Genomic DNA, 24,527 nt, shown 5'->3' on the forward strand with positions numbered 1-24,527 from the left:
TTGCCATTCCGAAAAAGAACCTTTTATCCCAACTCTCTGCCTTCTGTCTGACAGCCAATCGTCAATCCATGTTAGTACCTTGCCTCGAATACCATGGGCCCTTATTTTACTCAGCAGTCTCCCGTGAGGCACCTTGTCAAAGGCCTTTTGGAAGTCAAGATAGATAACATCCATTGGCTCTCCTTGGTCTAACCTATTTGTTATTTCTTCAAAGAACTCTTAACAGGTTTGTCAGGCACGACCTCCCCTTACTAAATCCATGCTGACTTGTCCTAATCCGACCCTGCACTTCCAAGAATTTAGAAATCTCATCCTTAACGATGGATTCTAGAATTTTGCCAACAACCGAGGTTAGGCTAATTGGCCTATAATTTTCCACCTTTTTTCTTGTTCCCTTCTTGAACAGGGGGGTTACAACAGCGATTTTCCAATCCTTTGGGACTTTCCCTGATTCCAGTGACTTTTGAAAGATCATAACTAACGCCTCCACTATTTCTTCAGCTATCTCCTTTAGAACTCTAGGATGTAGCCCATCTGGGCCCGGAGATTTATCAATTTTCAGACCTTTTAGTTTCTCTAGCACTTTCTCCTTTGTGATGGCAACCATATTCAACTCTGCCCCCTGACTTTCCTGAATTGTTGGGATATTACTCCTGTCTTCTACTGTGAAGACTGACGCAAAGTACTTATTAAGTTCCTCAGCTATTTCCTAGTCTCCCATCACTAGATTACCAGCGTTATTTTGGAGCGGCCCAATGTCTACTTTTGCCTCCCGTTTGTTTTTAATGTATTTAAAGAAACTTTTACTATCATTCCTAATGTTACTGGCTAGACTACCTTCATATTTGATCCTCTCCTTCCTTATTTCTCTCTTTGTTATCCTCTGTTTATTTTTGTAGCCTTCCCAATCTTCTGACTTCCCACTACTCTTTGCCACATTATAGGCTCTCTCTTTTGCCTTGATGCATTCCCTGACTTCCTTTGTCAGCCATGGCTGCCTAATCCTCCCTCTGATAACCTTTATTTTCTTTGGGATGAACCTCTGCACTGTGTCCTCAATTACTCCCAGAAACTTGCTGAGTTTGTGCTTTAATTGTTCATTAAACTTGCCACATAATAGACAGCACAATCACCTTTTTGACAAAATGAGAATTGTAACGACAACCTCAATCAACCTCTGTGGCCAATAAATTCAACAATTAAAATGTGGTGTTTAATTCCTTCAAATAGTGAATTGTTCTTTGATATTTTGAAATAAGAAATTTAAAATTTTTATCTTATTTTTCCTTTCTTCTTTCCTTATTTTCTCCCCTCTCAATCCAATATTTCTTTCCTTCTCTTTTTCTTCTCTGCAATTCGTTTGACTCTAATTCACCCTTCTTGACAGACATTCCCTGTTTCTTTCTCAAACCTTGATAGATTGTCACTATCATAACATGACAGATTGCTAGATCCACCAAGCTTCCAGGTGGCATGTTGCTCCCACCTTGTTTTTATCGACTCATATTTCCAAGTTGTGAAAATTTCTATAATTAAGTTTTACCAGTATTGTCTGCTCAGAATTCTGTCAATGTAAAATATTTTTTGTATATTAAATGAATCATTTTTTACTCCAATTTAAAACTAATAAACAAATGACAGGCAAGTGCCTGAATAATGAAGTGGACAGAGACCCAGACCGCTTGAGACAATGGGAATTATTAGTTTTGACTCCAAATAATTCTCACCATTCTGACTGAATGAAAAATCATTCACTGAAACCTGCAGAGAAACCAGCTCACTAGATACAAATCCTACAACCCAGAAACTCTGCATTCCTGCAATTCTGATCTCCTGTGCACTCCCCCATATCCTTTTCCCTGCCAATGGTGCCTTCAACAGCTTAGGTCACAAACATCTTCATCTCTATTCTTAAAACCTACATCTGATAAAGCTTTTGGTCATTTGTCCTACTAATTTCTTTGACTTAATGCCAGTTATCTGAATTCAGTCCTGTGAAATGGCTTAAGGGTTTTACTGTTAAAGATGCCTCATTGCAAAGGTTGTTGCAATATATGGCAAGTCTACTTTTGACTAGGCCTCAGGTAAAATTTACACTCTTATTCTTCTTTTACTCCTTCAGTTATCACAAAATTGGTGGGGTGTACCGACGTGAATACAGACACCAGCATGACTCTTACTCTACTTCATTCTGCCTTGGGAATAAGTCATGTTACGTGGGTAATTAAATTGCTCAATTGTAGTAATCCTACTACATTTAAAATGGTAGGAGATGCCAATGCATCTGAACGGCTTTTGTGCTTTGTTTACTATTTTATACTGTATTTATGACGAGTAAACTTATGGTGACTAAATCATCCATGGCAGAAGCATCATTCCGAGGACTGCAAGTTTCAAGGAAGCCTACCATTACCATATTCGCAGAGCAACTGTAAGCAATACATATCCGCTTGCCCTGCATTACCTACAGCCTGTGATTATATGTTCTAAAAGATACAGAATAGCAATATTACTATAAGCATACCACTCTTAAAAATAGACAATGAGACAGTGCTCACTAAATTCACAAGTGCATGCAGCACTTAGACTGCTTTCAGCTTACTCTATTTTAGCAATATCCAATAGTTTTTTAAAAAACAGGTCTGAGATGTACTTACCTTTAAGAATGTGCTGGAATCCTTATAGATTTCCTCGTTATACTGCATTTCTGCTTCTTCTTCTTCCACCACTTCATCCTGTCAACAAAATAAATAACTTATATTTGTGAACATTAAAATAGATCCAACATTCTAGAGGCATCTGTAATAATAATCTTTACTTGTGTCACAAATAGGCTTACATTAGCACTGCAATGAAGTTACTGTGAAAACCTTTCACCTAGAGGAATGATTGGGTTCTCGCCTGTACATTCGGTAGTTGGTTAGAATATCTTATTTGTCTCATTTGATCCTGAAGCGGGACAAGGTCCCAGAGCTATGCGGGTCCTACAGGCCGATATCCCTACTAAATGTAGATGCCAAACTGCTGGCCAAAATCTTGTCCTCTAGGATTGAAGACTGTGTTCCGGATGTGATTGGGGAGGACCAGACGGGATTTGTTAAGGGTAGGCAATAAGAGGCCAACGTAAGACATTTGTTAAATGTGATTATGCTGCCCCCAGAAGGCAGGGATGTGGAGGTAGTGGTCGCAATGGACGCAGAGAAGGCTTTTGATCGGGTGGAATGGGAATATCTGTGGGAGGTACTGGGGCAGTTTGGATTTGGGCGGGGCTTTATTGACTGGGTCAGGCTGTTGCATCAGGCTCCTGTTGCGAGCGTACGGATGAACAAGTCAATATCGGACTATTTCAGGCTGCACTGGGCACGAGACAGGGATGCCCCTTCCCTTCTCCCTTTAGTCACAGAGCTGCTGGCAATTGTGCTGAGAGTCTCAAAGGGCTGGTCCGGGGGGGGGACTCTCGCTTTACGCAGGCGACCTGCTCCTGTATGTTTCAGACCCACTAGAGGGGATGGAAGAAATTATGGGGAACCTGGGGGAATTTGGCCGGTTTTCAGGGTATAAACTAAATATGGGGAAAAGTGAGATGTTTGCGGTCCAGGCAAGGGGGCAGGAGAGGCGATTGAGGGAGCTACCGTTTAGGGTGGTAGGGGGAAGCTTTCGATACCTAGGCATCCAGGTGGCACGGGAATGGGAAAGTCTACACAAGTTAAATTTGACCTGATTAGTAGACGAAATGAAGGACGATTTTTGAAGGTGGGACACGCTCCCATTGTCACGAGCTGGGAGGGTGCAGACAGTGAAAATGACGGTCCTCCCGAGATTCCGGTTTGTGTTTCAATGTCTCCCCATCTTTATTCCACTGTCCTTTTTTAAGCGGTTTAATAAGGTGATCACTGGCTTTGTATGGGCGGGTAAGACCCCGCAAGTAAAAAAAATGGATGCTTGAGTGGAGCCGGGGAAAGGGTGGATTGGCGTGCCGAACTTTAGTAATTATTACTGGGCAGTAATTATTACTTGGGGGGTCCGGTATGCGAGTGTGTGGAGGCGGCATCATGCAAGGGCATTGGTAACGGCGCCTCTGCCGTTCCTGCTGGCACGGTACTCCGTCAGCCCCATGGTGGTGGCGGCCCTGAAGGTGTGGGGGCAATGGAGGAGGCATGTGGGAGCGAAGGGAGCTTCGGTGTGGTCTCCAATCTGTAATAATCACCGGTTTGCCCCGGGAAGGCTGGATGGAGGGTTCCGGAGATGGCTGAGAGCAGGGATTGAGAGGATGGGGGATATGTTTATAGAGGGGGCCTTTCCAAGTATGTGGGCGCTGATGGAGAAGTTTGGATTGGCATGGGCAATTGAGTTTAGGTATCTGCAGATGCGGGACTTCCTACGCGGTCAGGTCTCACCCTTTCCGTTCCTACCACCAAGGGGGATACAGGACAGGGTAGTTTCTAGATTGTCGGGGAAGGGAGGGTTTCTGACATTTACAAGGAACTCATGTGGTCAGAGGACACGCAGACCGAGGAGTTGAAATGCAAGTGGGAAAAGGAGTTAGGAGGGGAGATAGAGGATGTCTCTGGGCTGACGCGTTGAGTAGAGTCAACGCGGCCACAACATGTGCCAGGCTCAGCCTGATACAATTTAAGAAAATTGCTAACTAGCTATTGATGTGGATAAAATTCCAAATTTTGGCCACAAGAATGAAGTGCCATTACAAAACAGCCACACATGCAGAGATATGTGTACTCAACATGTGTATTTGCTTAACAAACATCTACCACTAATCTGTAAAGTAAAACTCTCATTCATAAAAGTTGTATACACTCTACTTTTAATTTGGTCTATTAGCAACAAATGCAAGGAAGTGTTAAAGGACATGCCCAACAGTGCCTATTTATTTATTAATTAATCAAATGCAACTAGCTACAGATTCAAAATTAACAGAATGTGGAAGTATTAGATTGGACCAATTTAACATTCTTAAACTCAATGGGTGCGATTTCCTGTGCAACCCCGCTGCAAAGGCAGCCCGCCATTGGTCAGCGACAGGATCGTCTGGTCCCACCGTTGTCAACGGGGTTCCCTATTGAATGCACACCTTGCCGCCGGGAAACCTACGGCGAGGTCCCGCCGTCGACGACTGGTAAATTCTGGCACCTATAGTAAAATCTGAAATTCAGTTTTAACTTTTCTTCTCATTATTTTTCTCCAAGTAAATAGGTATATTTAATAGTTGGTTGACTCAACAATAAATTTCAATAGTTCATTCATAAGGAAAGCAGTGAGTTGATTTGTGTATTGTTAAGTGTAGATAATATAGGAACATTTGTTTTTGCCCCCCAATTACAAAAGGAATATAGTTTGTTCAATTGCCGTACAGTATGGATACCACAAATTTGTCATAGATAACTGCCCACTTAAAATCAAGATGTTCCTTGATCATGAGTCAAAGTAGGTCAGTGAGCAAAGAATGGTAGGTGAACAGGATTCGCTGTGACTTAAGACACAGATCGTAAACTTTTAAGTTTCCAGGAGGTTGGAACATGAGAGAGCAGCTTAGAGTGCATTGGGGGTTTCAGCAGCAGATGAGCTGAAACAAGGACAACGTTAAGCAATATTACTGAGGTAGAAATAGGCAGTCTTAGTGATGGCATAAAAGGTTAATAGCTCAGCTTGGTGTCAAATCTGAAACCAAGGTTGTGGACAAATTGACTTAATCTCAAGACTGTTGCCAGGGAGAAGGATGGAGTTGGTAGCTTGGGAATGAAGTTTGGAGTGGGGGACCAAAAAAAATTGCTTCAATCTTCCCAATATTTAATTGGAAGAAATTTCTGTTCATCCAGTACTGGATGTTGGATAAACAGTCTAATAATTTAGCAACAGTTAAGTAGCCATGAAGTGGTCAGCATATATGTGAAAACGAATGTAATTTCAGATGATGTAGCTGAAAGGCAGTGTGTAGATGAGAAATAGGACCAAGTATAGATCCTTGGGGGACACTAGGAGGTAATGGTTCCAGAGTAGGAAGAAAAATTATTGCAAGTTATTCTCTACAATTAAGTAAATATGTATGAGAACCAGCAAGTGACAGTGTGGAAGTGTATGCCGAGGATCATGCAGTCTACTGTGTCAAAGGCTGCAGACAGGTTGAGAAGGACAAGGAGGGAACGTTCAACTTTATCACAGTCACATAGGATGTAATTTGTGACTTAATAAGAGTTGTTTTGGTACTGTGCGGGGTGAAAATGGGATTAGAAGGCTTCACACATGGGAGATACAAGAAATATAGGAACAGATTTGAGAAATCACAACACATTCAAGGACTTTGGAGAGAAAAGGAGCATTGGAGATAGGACAGTTTTAATGAAGTAAACATATAAAGAAATCAAGATAGGTTAGATAGAATGTGATGTATCCTACAACAAACTGGAACAAAACTCATTGTAACCTATAGACAAGAAGTAGATAAGAACATGAAAGAAATAAAGGTAGGAGAATGGGACAAAGTGGCACTCACATAGATCTAGCACGGGCTGTGAAAATTTTCTGTGAAATCGGGCTCAAAGGTTTTGGAGAGTCATTCTGTTACCGGATTAAAAATAAAGACGTAGCAAACATTCCTTGTCTACCAAAAGCATTAAAGAAAGCAGAAAAAAAAAATATCTTGCTAGTGTCTTTTACAAGTCAAAATAAAGTTAGATATAGAAAGATACTGATCCAAATAATTCCTTCACATGGCATTACATGCTTCCAGATGATTTTTGTAATTTGTTCTAATTGAGACGAAACACTTCCTGCATTTTGTTCTTTGCACATATTTCTAAATATTATACAGAAATTTCAATAAGAATAATGGGAGACCTCTTCAATGCCTGGAGCAAACTAACAAAGCAATATGGTTGTGAGAGGCCATTCCTCTCATCCTCGGGATATCGCTGTAGTATCCTCAGGATACTGTTCCAGGCTATCTTCATCAATGATCTTCCCCCATTGCAAGAAGTGGGGATGTTCATTGATGGTTGTGTTTAGGCTCCACTTGCGACTCCTCTGATAGCAAAGCAGTCTGTGTCCACATGCACCAAGTCATGGACATTTAAGCTTGACCAATCTCCAACAAGAGAGGCTAATCCTAATGCTTGACATTCAACACCATTATCATCGCTGAACCACCCAAAATCAACATGAAGGCCAGGAGTTGCAGGGGAAAGAATCACCTTTAATTGGCTAGAAACTTTACTGCACCAATCAGACAAGGAAATTCTGTGGTTACAAGAGCAGGTCAGAGGCTGGGAATTCTGTGGCAAGTAACTCCCTTCCCACTTTACAAAGCCCATCCATCATCTGCAAGTAAATGTCATAATACAATGGAAGACTCTCCACTTGCTTGGAAGAATGCAGTTCCAATAGCACTAAAGCTTGACACAATCCAGAAAAAAACACTTGAACACCTTAAACTCTCTGTATCATCAGTGGACTGCGGCAACTTACTAATGCTGCTTTGACAGCAGCTTCCAAACCCAAAGCCTCTCTTGCCAAGAAGATCAAGGATAGCACGCACATGGGAACTGCATCAGATGCAAGTTTCCGTCTAAGTCATGCATCATCTCACTCAAATACATCACTGTTCCTTTATCATTGCTGGGTCAGAACCCTGAAGTCTCTATATCACCAACTATAGAACACATTACCACCATTTAAGGGCATGGCCAATAGATGTTGGATTTGTTAGTGAACACCCAAGAACCAGGAATTAATAAATACAAATTTAAGTTAGTTTTGACAATTTCAAAAAAGATTATTTGGAGAGAAATAGCAGGATTGAGAGTAGAACCATGGAGATAAAACAGCTAGAGAAAGGGCGAGACGGAGAGCAGAATGCTAGCTTGGAGCTTGAGGTGACATCAGGAATCAAACATGACACGTGGTATGTGGAAGCAGCTGATCGGGTGAGTACAGTCAGCTGAGTATTTACTACTTTATCACTTAGAATTTGTAAAATCCAGATTTTGTAGTCTATAGTTTCTACAATCCATATTCTGTAGTAATGAGGGCCAGGGAAAAAGGACCCTAGAATTGATGTTCTTTGATTTCAAGTGTCTGCCAAAAGGCTTAATTTTAACAGGTTAAGTCATGATAGGAGAGCTCAAAACCGTGGAGAGCTCTTCTTGCTCTATGTGGGAAGCCAGGAAGATTTTTAGTGCTCGGGGCCTGCACATAGAACATAGAACAGTACAGCACAGAACAGGCACTTTGGCCCTCGATGTTGTGCCGAGCAATGATCAGCCTACTCAAACCCACGTAGCCACCCTATACCCGTAACCCAACACCCCCCCCCCCCCCCCCCCCAACCTTACTTTTTAGGACACTACGGGCAATTTAGCATGGCCAATCCACCTAACCCGCACATCTTTGGACTGTGGGAGGAAACCGAAGCACCCGGAGGAAACCCACGCACACACGGGGAGGACGTGCAGACTCTGCACAGACAGTGACCCAGCCGGGAACTGAACCTGGGACCCTGGAGCTGTGAAGCATTTATGCTAACCACCATGCTACATGTGCAGGAAGCATCTCCAACTTCTGGAAGCCCGGGTTTTGGAGGTGGAGTGGCGGCTCGGGACACTGGAGCATCCGCAAGGAGGATAGTATCATGGACAGTACGCATATAGTGAGGTGGTCACACCGCGGACCAACAGCTCACAGGCAGGAAGGGATTGGGTGACCACTAGGCAAAGCAAGAGGACTAGGTAGGCAGTGCAAGAATCTCCTTGGACATTAGGTGACCACTAGGCAAAGCAAGAGGACTAGCTAGGCAGTGCAGGAATCTCCTTGGACATTCCCCTTCAAATCAGATACACCACTTTAGATACTGTTGAGGGAATGGCCTCTCAAGGGAAAGCCGCAACAGCCAAATTCATTGCACCATGGTTACCTCTGCTGCACAGGGAAGGGGTAGCAAGTGTTAGAATTCAATAGTTATAGGGATTTAATTGTAAAAGGAATGGATAGACATTTCTGTGGCTGCAAATGAGACTTCAGGATGGTCTCACTGGTGCTACGATCAAGGATGTTCCAGAGCGACCACAGGACGTTCTGGAGGGGGAGGGTGAACAACCAGTGGTCATGGTACACACTGGTACAAACAACATAGGTAAAAAGAAAAAAAGAGCTGGATTTTAAAGGTAGAATATAGGGAGTTAGTAAGCAAGTTGAGAAGAGGTCACAGGCGGTGTCCCCAGAGAGGACAAAAGATGTGAAAGGTCAAACAGCAGTGAAACTAACATCAGAGGATGAACTGTAGGTGTGGGGGGAGGGGAAGGGGGAAGCAAGGAGGCGAAAGGTGCAGGAAAGCTGGATTAGATTGGTGTGGGGGGGGGAATTAAATGTATATTAAGAAAGAAAGAAAGAAATGGTAAAAGACAGTTAAAATGAAATGAAAACAAATGGGTCGACGTGGGGCTGGTCATCTGAAGTTTTTGAATTCGATGTCCCGGCCGGAAGGCTGTAGCGTGCTTAACTTCGTTCTATCTCTCAACAACTTCTCCTTTAACTCATCTCACTTTCTCCAAATCAAAGGTGTAGCAATGGGTAGCCGCATGGGTCCTAGCTACGCTTGCCTTTTTATGGGGTATGTAAAACATTCCTTTTTCCAGCCTATCCGGGCCCCCTGCCACAAGTCCTTTCCCGACACATTGATAACTATTTTGGTGCCGCGTCATGCTCTCGCCCGGACCTGGAAAAATTCATCAACTTCGCTTCCAGTTTCCACCCCTCCATCACTTTCACCTGGTCCATCTCAGACACTTGCCTTCCTTTCCTTGATCTGTCTGTCTCCATTTCCGGCAATAGATTATCCACTAATATCCACTACAAGCCCCGACTCCTACAGCTATCTGGACTACAGCTCTTCGCACCCTACACCCTGTAAGGACTCCATCCCTTTCTCTCAACTCCTTTGCCTCCGTCACATTTGTTCCAACGATGCCACTTTCCAAAATGGTGCTTCGAAAATGTGTTCCTTCTTCCTTGACCCTGATTTCCCACCTACAGTTGTGGACAGGGCCCTCAACAGTGTGCAGTACATCTCCCGCGCCACTACCCTCGCCCCCTCCACTCCCTCCCAGAACAAGGATAGAGTCCCCCTCGTTCTCACATTTCATCCCACCAGCCTCCGTATGCAAATCATAATCCTCCGCCATTTTCGCCAACTCCAGCGTGATGCCACCACCAAACACATCTTCCCTTCACACCCTCTGTCAGCATTCCACAGACACCGTTCCCTCCGAGACAATCTAGTCCACTCCTCCACCATACCCAGTATCTCTCCCATCACCCATGGCACCTTCCCATGCAATCGCAGAAGGTGTAGCACCTGCCCCTTTACCTCTTCCAAGCTTAACATTCCAGGCCCAAAACACTCATTCCAGGTCAAGCAGTGTTTCACTTGCATCTCCTCCAATTTGATCTACTGCATTCGCTGCTCCCAATGTGGTCTCCTCTATATCAGAGAGACCAAACGCAGACTGGGTGATAGCTTTGCTGAGCATCTTCGGCCTGTGCGCATTCAGGATCCTGACCTTCCTGTTGCTTGCCATTTTAACAAAAGACCCTGCTCCCATGCCTGCTGCAATGTTCCAGTGAAGCACAACGCAAACTGGAGGAACAACATCTCATCTTCCGGTTAGGCACACTACAGCCTTCTGGCCTGAACATCAAATTCAACAACTTCAGATTATCAGCCCCACCTCGACCGATTTGTTTTCATTTCATTTTAACTGTCTTTTACCATTTCTTTCTTTCTTAATATACATTTAATTTCCCCCCCCCCCAATCTTATCCACCTTTCCTGCACCTTTCTCCTCCTTGCTTCCCCCTTCCCCTCCCCCCACACCTACAGTTCATCCTCTGATGTTAGTTTCCCTGCTGTTTGACCTTTCACATCTTTTGCCCTCTCTGGGGACTGCCATGAACACTCTTTCCCCTTGGTATGTGGCCATTAGCACCCGGTTTCCCTGGGTTTCTGTGGCTATGACTCATCTTTCATTCCTACTCCACAGTATAAATATTCCAACTTTCTCTGTCTGTTAACTTTGACAAAGAGTCATCGGACTCGAAACGTTAGCTCTTTTCTCTCCCTACAGATGCTGCCAGACTTGCTGAGATTTTCCAGCATTTTCCCTTTCGTTAGTAAGGAAAGGAAATGGTGTTGGGGAAATTTATGGGATTGAAGGCTGATCAATCCCCAGGGCCTGATGATCTACACCCAAGAGCACTTAACGAAGTGGTCCGAGAAATAGTGGATGCATCGGTGATCACCTTCCAAGATTCTAAAAACTCTGGAATACTTCTTGCAGATTGGAGCCTCACATGCAACCCCACTGTTTGAAAAAGGCAGATAAAGAGAAAAAAGGGAATTATAGTCAGCCGTACAACAGTAGTGGGTAAAATGTCAGAGTCATTACAAAAGATTCAATAACAGAGCGCTTAGAAAACCGTGGTAAGATCGGACAGAGTCGGCATGGATTTCCGAAAGGGAAATCATGCTTGCCAAATCTACTGGAATTCTTCAAGAATGTAACTAGTAGAGCTGATGAGGGGAACCTAATGGATGTGGTTTATTTGGACTTTCAGAAGGCTTCAACAAAGTTCCACATAAGAGATTATCATCTAAAATTAAAGCGCATGGGATTTGGGGTAGTGTATCGAGATGGATAGAAAGCTGGTTGGCAGATAGGAAACAAAAAGTCAGAATAAACAGATATTTTCCAAATGGCAGGCAGCGAGTAATGGCTTAACCACAGGGACAGTGCTAGGATCCAAGCTCCTCACAATATACATTAATGATTTAGATGAGGGAACAAAATGTAATATTTCTAAATTTGACGCAAAGCTGGGTGGAGTGTGAACTGTGAGGAGGATGCAGAGATCCTTCAGCGTGAGTGGGCAAATGAATGACAGATACAGTATAATTTGAATAAATGTATGGTTACCCACTTTAGTAGCAAAAACAGGAAGGCAGATTATTATGAGTGGCTATAGATCAAGAGGGGGGAATGGGCAATTTGAGTGTCCATTACACCAGTCATCGTTTAGCTCACTGGGCTAAATTGCTGGCTTTGAAAGCAGACCAAGCAGGCCAGCAGCACGGTTCAATTCCCGTACCAGCCTCCCCGGACAGGCGCCGGAATGTGGCGACTAGGGGCTTTTCACAGTAACTTCATTGAAGCCTACTCGTGACAACAAGCGATTTTCATTTCATTTCAGTCACTGAAAGTAACAGGCAGGTGCAGAAGGCAGTAAAGAAGGCAATTAGTATGTTGGTATGGAGGGAGTGCAGCGAAGGTTTACCAGACTGATTCCTTGGATGGTGAGACTGACGCATGAGGAGAGATTGAGCTGGTTATCATTATAGTCACTGAAGTTTCTAAGAATGAGTGGAGATCTCATAGAGACCTATGAAATTCTAACAGGGTAGATGAAGGAAGAATGTTCCCGATGGCAGAGAGAATCCAGAACTCGGGGTCACAGTTTAAGGATATGGGGTCAATTATTTAGGACTGAGATAAGGAGAAACTTCTCCCAGAGAGTGGTGAGCCTATGAAATTCGCTACCACAGAAAGCAATTTAACACAAAACATTGTATGTTTTCAAGGCATCAGATGTAGCTCTTGGGGCTAAAGGGATAAAAGGAAATGGGGGGAAAGCGGGAACAGGTTACAGAGTTGGACGATCAGCCATGCTCATAATAAATGGCGGAGAAGGCTTGAAGGGCTGAATAGCCTTCTCCTGCTCCTATTTTCATCTACTAGATTATTATCCGAGTTATGGCACAATTTAAATTTTGTGTGCATGCTCATAATCAGACCCACATTTTGTAATGAGCTTCATAGCCAAGCTATGAATTAACTTTTGCTGGAAATATCTTACAGCTTTTATTCTAGTGTTTTCCATCATAAGCAGTTGGCCAGATACAAGAAATTGGATAGCATTTGTGTCACTTTTAGTTTGGAGAATGAAAAAAAATAGAAGTCATTGCAGTGATGTAATTACTTTGTACTCTTCAAATTCTTCTTCACTAGCTTCCCCTTCTTCAGGAAATTTACGCTTGGTAGTCGGTGCAGACGTATCGTATGTTGCCCTAGAAGCATCAAACAAAATTTTTTTTGTTTAAAAAGGCATCAGTTAAAAGCAATCACAAATGTAAAAATATTTCACTTACATGCACATGCAAATTATACTACAGAAATAGTGTACAAGCAATCCAAATAGTTCTGCTATGGCTCTAAATATTGCATCAGAATCATCTTTCTTATCCCTCCCTTATGAAATAACTCACACAACTGGGCTGTGCTGTCAACTATGTATTGCACTCTGTAAGTTAACAAGGTTCGCAGAGTAAAATAATTTTGCTACAGTAAATTATGGAGCTTAAACTATTGGGGACAAATGGAGCTTTAATATGGCATCAAATGCTTTAATGCAAGATAAAATACAATTAAAGGGTTCTCAACAATGCTCCATTTTAATTAAAATTGATAAAATGCCCACCATTTTCAGAATGTTGTCACAATCCAAAAGTGCACTTGCAATTTGTTCAACCAAAAGCTCAATCTTAAATTGATCTTTTTTTTTTAAATGGATGACCCGCCATAGGACGAATTCCCCAATATTAAAGCTGCAGTCTCCATCAATCCATTGGAGAAATAAATTTTTCTGAAAGTACTCACCAAAATAGTCTGCTCCTTTAAAAAAAGGAAACAAAAATGTATCATGATCTAATATTGTTGACTAAATTGGACTTTTCTCACTAATGCAACTTTCAGCTAGAAGATCATCAACAAGTATCTGCACACAAAGTTGCCCCATCCATCCGTTGGTGCATATTCTTGATGCACATAGGAAAAAATAGGAAACAAAGCTTAATCCCAAATCTCTTCTAAAGTGATTAAGCATTTTTTGTTTTTACACATTGTCAAAAAGCTGATGGTGAAACTGTACTGAAGTATACCAAAGACTCTCAATTTGGTAACTTGCTACCCATATGTTTTATGTCAACTGCTTTGGTTCACAGGCAAATAGAAAACACTTGCTGTCAAATTTTAAGATATTTTAAATACTTTGGAAAAGCTTTATTCGTCCCTCCAAAAACACCTCAAATAAAATACATCAGCTAACAATCTTTTGGGTGGAGGTGTGGACCTTGGGTAGGGTGCTCTTTCCTAGAGCCGGTGCAGATTCGATGGGCCGAATGGCCTCCTTCTGCACAGTAAATTCTATGATCTATGAAAAAAAGAATCCTCTCCACACCGGACTGAAATTTTCTTTGTGCATATTGCAACTGCAGCATCTTTGTTTTAAACAAAATTACCAAATTCAAAAAATTAAGCAGCAATGATATTTTAATTAAAGTTCAAGGAAACAAAAATGAAAACATCTTTGTTTGCGCAAAGCAATAGGTATTTGCATTCAAAATTATTTTAGTGCTTAGCGACAACTTATAATATTTTTAGAAAATTAAAAGTTTTACACTGTTTGCATCAACTACTAAGGACAGGATAGACTGCAGCTTCAGGAAAGGTACTGCCACTCCACCAAGCCGATATTTTCATTCCATTTAACACAGTAGACAACCCATATTAGTGTGCCCGAAATGTTTGCAGCAAAAATTATGGAATTGTCTGCTTAAAGCCAATTGAAAGCTAGGCGAAGACTAGGTGAACTTATTTCACAAAGAACCTATGAAAACAGCGCAACACTTTTCCATCATTCCAAAGGGTGCAAGGGCAATATTATAATCCACCACGATGCACATTCTCTTTATAAGGCATTTTTATCCAATGTCAACCACAATGTAAAGCAGTGGAGCCGTGCTACACAGAACCAGGAACCTCTTTCCTCATTACTTAAGTACTGACTTTTACCTCAGTACAGTCATTTCCACTAGCAGCTCTCCAAATCTCAATCCAATAACACGTGAGTGCTTAGACAGTCTACACCATAAGATACTGCGTCATCATGTTATTCTGGCATTAAGTGCACCACAGCTACACCCAAAGCTTAATTAATTTCACCTCACTTAATACCCACACACAATCTTGCTGTTAGGAATCAGTACGTAATGACCAAAAGCAGAACCCGTGTCATGGTTATTTCCTTCTCCAGTTCACAAAGCAACCACAATGCTCCCCCTGGCTTGTTGGTAAGTACAAACCCAGACTCAGTAACTGTTGTTAATGCTTACAACCCTACTGAAAACAAGAAACATTCAAAACGAAACAAACTCAATGCATCAAAATAAACTTCACAAGAAAAATATGATGTGATAGACAAAATAAGTGGATTCAACAACCGTTCAGTTGGTTTCATCAACATCCAATATAAAACTACAATGTGCCAACTATTTATGATCTTATCCTCTGGATTATCCAAGTAATTTATATTCATTCAGGAGATTGGCACAAAAATCATTCTGCACCACAGGTATTTCTGCCTGAGTCTGGAAATTGTCTACAGATTAATCAACAACTTATGTTTTTAATCGCACCTTTGGCTTATGAAAACAAACCAATTCACCTCAGCCAGATTTCTATTAGAAAACTGAAAAACGTTCAGATATTTTAGTACAATGCAGTAAGATGTCTGCTGTTTAACTGAAAACAAAAAGGCAAGTAATGAGATCCCACACGATTTGCATTTTAATGTTGAGAAATAAATAGGAGCATAATAACAGCTACACTGACAATCCACAAAATATATTCACGATACTATACAAAGATACGTAACATCCCTGCAGCCTCAAACGACGTTGTACAAATCGGCACTAATATACTAAACAATCAGTATATTTAAACTGTACAAGTATTAGGCTCAGTACTATTATTACATAGCTACTGAAGGACAAAATATTATATTTCAGATAGTTATAGAATATGTTCTGTATCAAAACCTAACATTAGGTTAAACATCAAGTATGGCAAACTTAAATTAGGTTTTAACCTTTCCAGAAATGGAGAATTTAGTCAAAATTACTCAGAAGCACAACTCTAAAAAACGTTACTTTACCACCGACAGGAACTGCTGTAATGAACTGTTGTTGCTTCAGTGCAGCTTATCCCCCATCAGCTCTTTACATCAGACACAGTGCTTACCAGCTTCATGATAAATGCAATTTGATCTATACACTTTCTTCACTCTGTTCAATCTCTATGCATCTAAAAACAGATAGTTTGCAGTTATAAAAATACTCATCTATACTATTTCAAATGCGTATAAATTCTGAAACTTTGTGTGACTTCAAGAATAACACACTGACTGTAAGGTCAGTTTAGCATTTGGTCTAACCATGCGAAGAAAATAAGTAACACTGTTCAGTCCAACTCCATTTTATGCAGGATAAGAAAAACTTTGTCAATTCACCAAAATTTAACAAATTTTGTTAGTACTTCAAAATGTAAATTGATAACTCATTGTGAAAATCCTTTTATCTATGAACAACAAAAAAAAACTTAGCACCTGGGGGACTTGTGTAAAATCAGTTACCAAAATGTCTGGAGAAAAAGCTGTCGGTCGCAAGGACTCTAAGCAATATTATGTTGGGCCAGCCTCAACCCCATGTCTCATGAAGGAGACTCAACAGCTCAAAACTGCACACAATTTGGTGTCAGATTGTTAGAATTACTACGCAAGTGCAACCCTACTGTAAAATGGTACAAACCTGGTGCATTCACTAATGTGAGTGCACGTATTAAGTGCCTGCACATGTGCAGCAGTGTTTGGAATCATAATGATAAATAGAGCACTGTATTTTGTCCAAGTGTAGCTTGGTTGCACGCATTACAAATCAACGTGCCGATGGGATTTGCTTTGATAGCCATAATTGTGTATATTGCATTGACTCCAACTGTTACACTGATACCAACAAAATGTTATTAAACAACCAGATGATCACCAAAGTAGAACTTAATGGAATCAATTGCAGCCAAAACAGAATTCAATTCAGAAAATCTATGCCTTGATGTTTATTTTGATTTGCACCACCATAGCTTTAAATGAATCCAAAAAATAGTTACGCAGCATAGGGTTCAGAGGCCATGGGCTCGTCCAGAGTGGAAAATAAATGGGGTAAGTACATAAGATGCATTGTTGGGATAAAGCACGGGAAGCACCAATAGTCTAAAAATAAGGACAAATAAAATTTTAATATTTGAAAGGTAAAATACAAAAACTTCAGTTTTAGACACTTAAGTATGTTGTCAGCTGCAGGAAAACGGTGATGAAGTACAGAGGTGTAATCCCTCAATTTTGTACTTAAAATAGTGTTTGCAGTTATAGAAACAGTAAAACAAAGTTGGCCTGATACATATATCAGCCAGTTTATTACATGAAGAAACTTTGATCTCAGCTTTAAAATCCTACGCTTGCCACCGTAAAAACAAAATCCAGTTTCACAGCAATCCTCTAAAGATGTGACTTGGATTTTCTATCTCTGCAGACCAAGAAATATCAAAACAGAGTTTAGTTATAAAAATAGAAGCAAGCCATGAGAAACCACTGCACATCAGAAAGGGGCACTGCCATCAGAACAGTTTCTCGCATAGATATGGCTCTTGGAATTGGCTCTGTCACCCAAGTGCCATGAGGTGCTTTGAATTTCACTTTATTTTACAGGGTAGAATCTATAATTCCTATACAAAGGAGATAGTGGTTGCTGAGTATTAAAAATTCTTTTTTTTAAATAAATTTAGAGGACCCAATTATTTTTATAATTAAGGGGCAATTTAGCGTGGCCAATCCACCTAACCTGCACATCTTTGGATTGTGGGGGCGAAACACACGCAGACACGGGGCAAACGTGCAAACTCCACACAGTGACCCAGGGCCGGGATTCAAACCCGGGTCCTCAGCACCGGAGTATTAAAAATTCTAATAGTCTCAAGTTGTTCTACTTAGTTGACAGTGCATCTTTCAAATCAATAAATAAATTATGAATTTACCTTAAGTTTAGGCAGCTGTAAAATATTATTTGTTTAAACTTTATCTTTAGAAAAGTGCAATAAACAGTGCAGTTAATACCTCATCCTGTAGGCTTCATACTTACGTGGGTTATAGAATATATATAGCGTGAACGGAAATAATAATTGTAGTGTGTAACATGCATTTGTTATAATAAATTTTAAACACAAACAATGATATTATAAGTGTTACCTAAGCGAGTGATATACAAGCTTCAAATAAAACGTACTGTAGACTGCTTTTAATCCACAAATGTTGGTCCCAAACCAATAATGTTAGATTGGGATTTGCAGCCAACCAGAGTTATGAAGTCAACTGTTCCTCAGTGACAAAGACGCTGCAAACATGTACACTCGTCCATATTCAGTTTGGCTTCTTCTTATTAGGATTATTCTTAAAATGACAGAGTGAAGGTAGAAACATTTTTTTCTCCTTCAGTAACATAAGACTGAAAAAGTTCCCAAGAAGCCCAAGGGTCAGCAGGGTATGTATAAAATGTGGCTTTGCACTAGGTCAAAGTTATGCTGCACATGGTAAATTCTACCTGACTTGAGTTACAAAGCCAGCCTTGTGCTGCTATGCACACAAAACTACTTTGCCCTGACCTGAAACTGACAAGATCTATAGTCTTGATAATGCAAGACAAGAACTGTACATTTTGTGCATCATCTTGGACTCCTAATGCTAACATTACAAGGCTGACTCAATTATCCTGAATACAGTAGATACGAATAAGATATTGGAGGGCATGAATTGAACTGCAATTCTCCACTCATTTAGCTGATGATTGTTACTAGCTGGAGATTTTCTACAGAAGGGCAGCACGGTAGCATTGTGGATAGCACAATTGCTTCACAGCTCCAGGGTCCCAGGTTCGATTCCGGCTTGGGTCACTGTCTGTGCGGAGTCTGCACATCCTCCCCGTGTGTGCGTGGGTTTCCTCCGGGTGCTCCGGTTTCCTCCCACAGTCCAAAGATGTGCAGGTTAGGTGGATTGGCCATGCTAAATTGCCCTTAGTGTCCAAAATTGCCCTTAGTGTTGGGTGGGGTTACTGGGTTATGGGGATAGGGTGGAGGTGTTGACCTTGGGTAGGGTGCTCTTTCCAAGAGTCGGTGCAGACTCGATGGGCCAAATGGCCTCCTTCTGCACTGTAAATTCTATGAAGGGAGGGAATATAAAAGAATGAAAAAAGGAGTAGAGTGGTATCTATTTCTGTTGTTTGCCTCGTGCTTAAAACAGGAGCCTCAACTGAGAGAGACAAAGGGTAGAAAATAAAGGAATATGACGCATATACAAAAGACGAAAGTACCCAGATGTATCCCACTTACTGGGTAATATGGTATTTATGCAAGATGGTACTGTATAAAAAATTGAGGTTTTTGCAGGAATTTTCAAATACCACTTTCCAAAACTGGGTTTTTGCACAAAAAATGGGGAATGGTGAGTCTGCGGCTTTACAACCCCATTTACTGATATTTTACAAATTATTTCACACACTATTGCAATCTTCTGTACTACCAGAGATACAAAACAAGAAAAATGTTTAAAGAGCAGTTGCTTTCATGCTAACCTGCAGGTTTCCCTGGTTTCAGCAATCTCCCTCTGCTCTTCCTTGCTGTTCAGGACTGCTCCAATGTTGTCTGCACTTTCAGCTCCAAGCTAAGAAATAGAAAACTTTGTCAAATTTCACATTTATTTAGGTTGCATAAAGAAACTCAAGACAGCAATATATATTTTATTATATATATTTATTCCCACTCCGCGCAGTAAAATTGCATCAAGTGTTAATTTCTTTTTTGGCGCAATTGTGTAGTGATTTGGACTAATAATTTTTTTTCTATTCATTTACGGGATGTGGGCAACGCTGGCTCGGTCACCATTTATTGCCCATCCCTAATTGCCCTTGAGAAGGTGACGGTGAACTGCCTTCTGCAGGCCCTGACCCAGAGAGAGTTAAAATTCCAACACAGCAGCTGGGAAATGTAACACCCAATCGGGAACAAATAGTTCGGAGCAGTGTTTTTATATCTACATTTTACTCGTGTTCCATTTTGAAGTGTACAGGACAGGTTCGGACCAGTATTCTTATTTCTCCATTTTTACTGTTTTTTCACTCGTACGTTAAAATGCGTCTATGATTTCACAGGCACCTATTAAAAGCAACGTGTAACAACAATCCACACTGAGTTTAGTCCACAGCTTAAGGTATAAGAAACATTTTAAAGGAGGAAAGAGGTCGGGAGGCAGAGATAAGGGGGAAAAGTTCCAGAGTTTAGGGTGATAGAGTAATTAATATCAGGATGTGCACAAGGTCAGAATTAGAAGAGCACTGAAATGTCAGAAGGTATTGGATCCAGAGGAGTTTACAGAGATAAACCAAGACCAGAGACATTTGAAAACAAGGATGCAAATTAAAGAAAAAAAACATCATGCATTGCCTAACCAGTTAGTGAGAGCACGGATAATGGGTGAATGGGAGCGGGGCGCGGAGCGGGAGGCGGGGCATGAGGCATTGAACAGCATCGGGCTAAATCGCTGGCTTTTAAAGCAGACCACGACCGGCCAGCAGCACGGTTCAATTCCCGTACCTGCCTCCCCGAACAGGCGCCGGAATGTGGCGACTAGGGGCTTTTCACAGTAACTTCCTTTGAAGCCTACTTGTGACAATAAGCGATTTTCATTTCATTACGTTTACAGAAATATATGGGAAAAGCTGGCAAAAAAAAAGAGATTAAGAAAGGTACAACGCCGAGCTCAACAGCTGACGGACTGAGGCAAGGGCAGTGTCGATGGATAATTTTACAGAGGTAGAAATTGGCAGTTTAAAGATGTGTTGCCAGAAGCTCATCTCAGGGTCAAATATATCAAAGTGCAGAACAGCCAGGTTCAGCCTCAGCCAGTTGCTAGAGAGAGAGGAATAGAGTCAGTGGCTGGGGAGTGTGGAGTACAGATATTAGCTGGATTCTTCCAAATATTTAATTAGAGAAAATTTCTCACTCAGGACCAATATTGGACAAGCAGCCGACATTTTAGCACAGTGCTTAGCACTGTTGCTTCACAGCGGCGGGGTCCCAGGTTCGATTCCCAGCTTGGGTCACTGTCTGTGCAGAGTCTGCATGTTCTCCCCATATCTGTATGGTTTTCCTCCGGGCGCTCCGGTTTCCTCCCACAGGTCTTGAAAGACATACTGTTAGGTAATTTTGACACCGGAGTGTGGCGATTAGGAGCTTTTCACAGTAACTTCATTGCAGTGTTAATGTAAGCCTACTCGTGACAATAACAAATATTATATTATATAGAGACAGTGCAGGGATCACAAGACATGGTGGACAGGTAAAGCTGGGTGTCGTCAAGAATAACGTGGAAATTTATGCTGTGTTTTCAGATGATATCACGAGGGGCAGGGCAGCGTGTGGGCGATGAATAGGAGAGGACCAAGGAATACTCGAGCTTTTTCAGTGCAGTCGCAACAGTGGAATCTGTGCAAAGTACAAAAAGCAGGACAATTCCAATCTTGCCAATTACTGACCCTCAGTCAATATTCAATCAGAAAAGTGACAGAAGGTTTCATCACCCTTGCTGTCAGATGGCATTGCCTGCTCAACGATGTTTAGTTTGGATTTCACCAGAACCACTTGGCTCCAGGCCTTTTTACAGCCCTGGTCCAATACAACAAAATAAAAGTACAGCACAGGAACAGGCCTTTTGATCCTCCAAGCCTGTGCCGATCATGATGCCCTAACTAAAAAAGAAACTTCTGTCCTGACTCGATCTATATTCCTCTATTTCCTCCCTATTCACGTACCCATCCAGATGCCTCTTCAATGTTGCTAATGTGCCTGCTTCCACCACATCCTCTGGCAGCGCGTTCCAAGCACCCACCACTCTCTGTGTGATAAACTTTCCTCGCACATCTCCCTTAAACTTTCTCCCTGTCACCTTGAACCTGTGCCCCCTTGTAATTGACACTTCCACCTCAGCCTCTGTCTTTCAAAGACATGGACAGAATACAAGCTTGAGCTAATAAGTGGCAAGTAACATTGTGCTACACAAGTACCAGGAAATTACCTCTAATAATAATAATCTTTATTGTCACAAGTAGGCTTACATTAACACTGCAATAAAGTTACTGTGAAAATCCCCTAGTCGCCACATTCCGTCACTTGTTCGGGTTCATTGAGGGAGAATTCAGAATGTCCAAATTACCTAACAGAACACCTTTCGGGACTTGTGGGAGGTAACCGGAACACCCGGAGGTAACCCATGTAGACACGGGGAGAACGTGCAGACTCCACACAGACACCAAGCTGAGAATCGAACCTGGGACCCTGAAGTTGTAAAGCATCAGTGCTAATCAAGGGAGAATCTAGCCACATCCCCATGATGTTCAATGGTATTACCACCACTGAATTCCCCACTATCAATGGCAGGATTGTGCATGTATGTGTGTGTCTGTGGTCTAAAACCAGGAAACACAGTCTCAAAAATAAGATATGGGTTCTTTAGAACTGAGATAAGGGGGAATTTCTTCATTCGAGGGTGGTGAATCTTTGGCATTCTCTACCCCACAGAGCTGGGGAGGCTCGTTGAGTGTGTTCAAGACAGATCAATCTGGATATCAAAGATATCAGGGATATGGGATAGTGTGAAAAAATGGTATTGAGGTTGAAGATAGCCATGATTTACTTGAATGGCGGATTTACTTGAATCTGGATATCAAAGATATCAGGGATATGGGATAGTGTGAAAAAATGGTATTGAGGTCGAAGATAGCCATGATTTACTTGAATGGCGGAGCAGGAGTGAGGAGCTGAATGATGTGCTCCTATTTCCTGCGTTCCTAAAGTCACAATCGACCAGCAATTTAACTGTAGCCTCAGAAGTACTGAGTAATTCTGTAGCGAGTGACTCGCCTCCTGACTCGCCAAAACATGTCCATCACCCAGAGGGCACAGACAGACAGGCAGTTACGAGCACTGCAGCTGTATCTACAGGTAGACTGCAGTGGTTCAAGGCATTAGCTCATCACCACCTTCGCAAGGCAATCCTTAACAGCCAAAGTAAATGGAAGTCTGACCAAGCAACGCCCAAATCCAATGAATAAGTCAGAAAACAATTTATGAGACAAGCACTTATTTTAAAAATCTTTTAAACACAAATTACAATACTCCTCACCCTAAAAATACAAGATGTAAATTTACAAAATGCAATCTTTTTAAAAGTACAATGCCTTGATAAATTTGATTTCTCCAATAATTATAATAATTTGAATCAGATGCAGTACTTTAAATGTTGCTGCTTTCTGCACACCACAAGCAAATGTTTTTTTGAGCAATGTCAGCAACATTTTGTTTATAATCAATTACAGATGATGTATACAATGGTAGAGCAGTTAACTTAGCTAGTGGCTTAAATTCATTAGAACTGGAGATTCAAATCCTTCTCAAGACCATCTTATCTGTAACTTTTATTATAGAAGTTTAAATTGTGCATCTGTCCTTCACTACCAGACCATGTCGGGTTTCACTTCTAAAGACCATGTGAGTATCTATTTCGATTCTCTACCATTTTTCTCGTATACCGATCCTCCTCAGATGATTCCCTCAAAAGATCATTGTAATCTTTAATTATTTCCTGGTTTCTAAGTTTGTTTTCAAAGCCATTCCATCACTACTACAGTTTCCCACCATCCTTTTTCCTTTAAAAGCATTCCTATGTCTTTGCATAGTAATAGAACCAGAGAAATGATACAGCACAGAAGGCGGCCATTCAGTTCACCTTATCCATGTCTCAGATGCCCTTTCCAATCCCATCTTCCTGCACATGGCCCATAGCCCTGCAGCTTACAACATTTGCAGATCTGGGTACTTTTTAAACCAGTTTATGTTCTATGCTTTCACCAGCAACTCAGGCTCTTCGACCCAACTTGTCCATGACGCCTAACTTTTACCACTAAGCTAGTCACAGCTGCCTGCATTTGACCCATATTCCTCTATACCCATCTTACCCATATAGCTGTCTGAATGTTTTTTAAAAGACAAAATTGTACCCACCTCTACTACTGCCTCTGCCGGTTCATTCGAAGCACTCACCACCCTCTTGGGAAAAGATATTGACTATCCACCTTATCTATGCCCCTCATAAGATCACCCCTCATAAGATCACCCCTAAGCCTCCTTTGCTCCAGGGGGAAAAGTCCCAGTCTATCCAGCCTCTCCTTATAACTCAAACCATCAAGTCCCGGTAGCATCCCAGTAAATCTTTTCTGCAATCTTTCTAGTTTAATAATATCCTCTCTATAATAGGGTGATCAGAACTGTACACAGTATTCCAAATGTGGCCTTACTAATGTCTTGTACAATTTCAACAAGATGTCCTAACTCCTGTATTCAATGTTCTGACCAATGAAACTAAGCATGCCAAATGACTTCTTCACCACCCTGTCCACCTGTGATTCTACTTTCAAGGAGCCATGAACCTGTACTACTAGATCTCTTTGTTCTCCACCGCTCCCCAACACCCTA

At 41.5% G+C, this 24,527-nt stretch overlaps 1 protein-coding gene across 2 annotated transcripts in view; it reads right to left on the minus strand.

The window, feature by feature from the left end:
* The window catches only part of mettl14 (methyltransferase like 14), a 98,624-nt gene that overhangs the window by 47,014 nt on the left and 27,083 nt on the right, over positions 1–24,527 (minus strand). The window contains exons 2-5 of one of the 2 annotated variants that reach the window (XM_038791862.1): positions 19,574–19,662; positions 13,719–13,733; positions 13,042–13,129; positions 2,658–2,735 (exon numbers count right to left, since the gene is read on the minus strand). In XM_038791862.1, the coding sequence (XP_038647790.1) occupies positions 2,658–2,735; positions 13,042–13,129; positions 13,719–13,733; positions 19,574–19,662 (270 nt within the window). The remainder of the gene's footprint in view (positions 1–2,657; positions 2,736–13,041; positions 13,130–13,718; positions 13,734–19,573; positions 19,663–24,527) is intronic. The other variant, XM_038791863.1, reaches the window with a different exon arrangement.

Source organism: Scyliorhinus canicula, chromosome 3, assembly GCF_902713615.1.
Source record: "Scyliorhinus canicula chromosome 3, sScyCan1.1, whole genome shotgun sequence".
Lineage (NCBI taxonomy): Eukaryota > Metazoa > Chordata > Chondrichthyes > Carcharhiniformes > Scyliorhinidae > Scyliorhinus > Scyliorhinus canicula.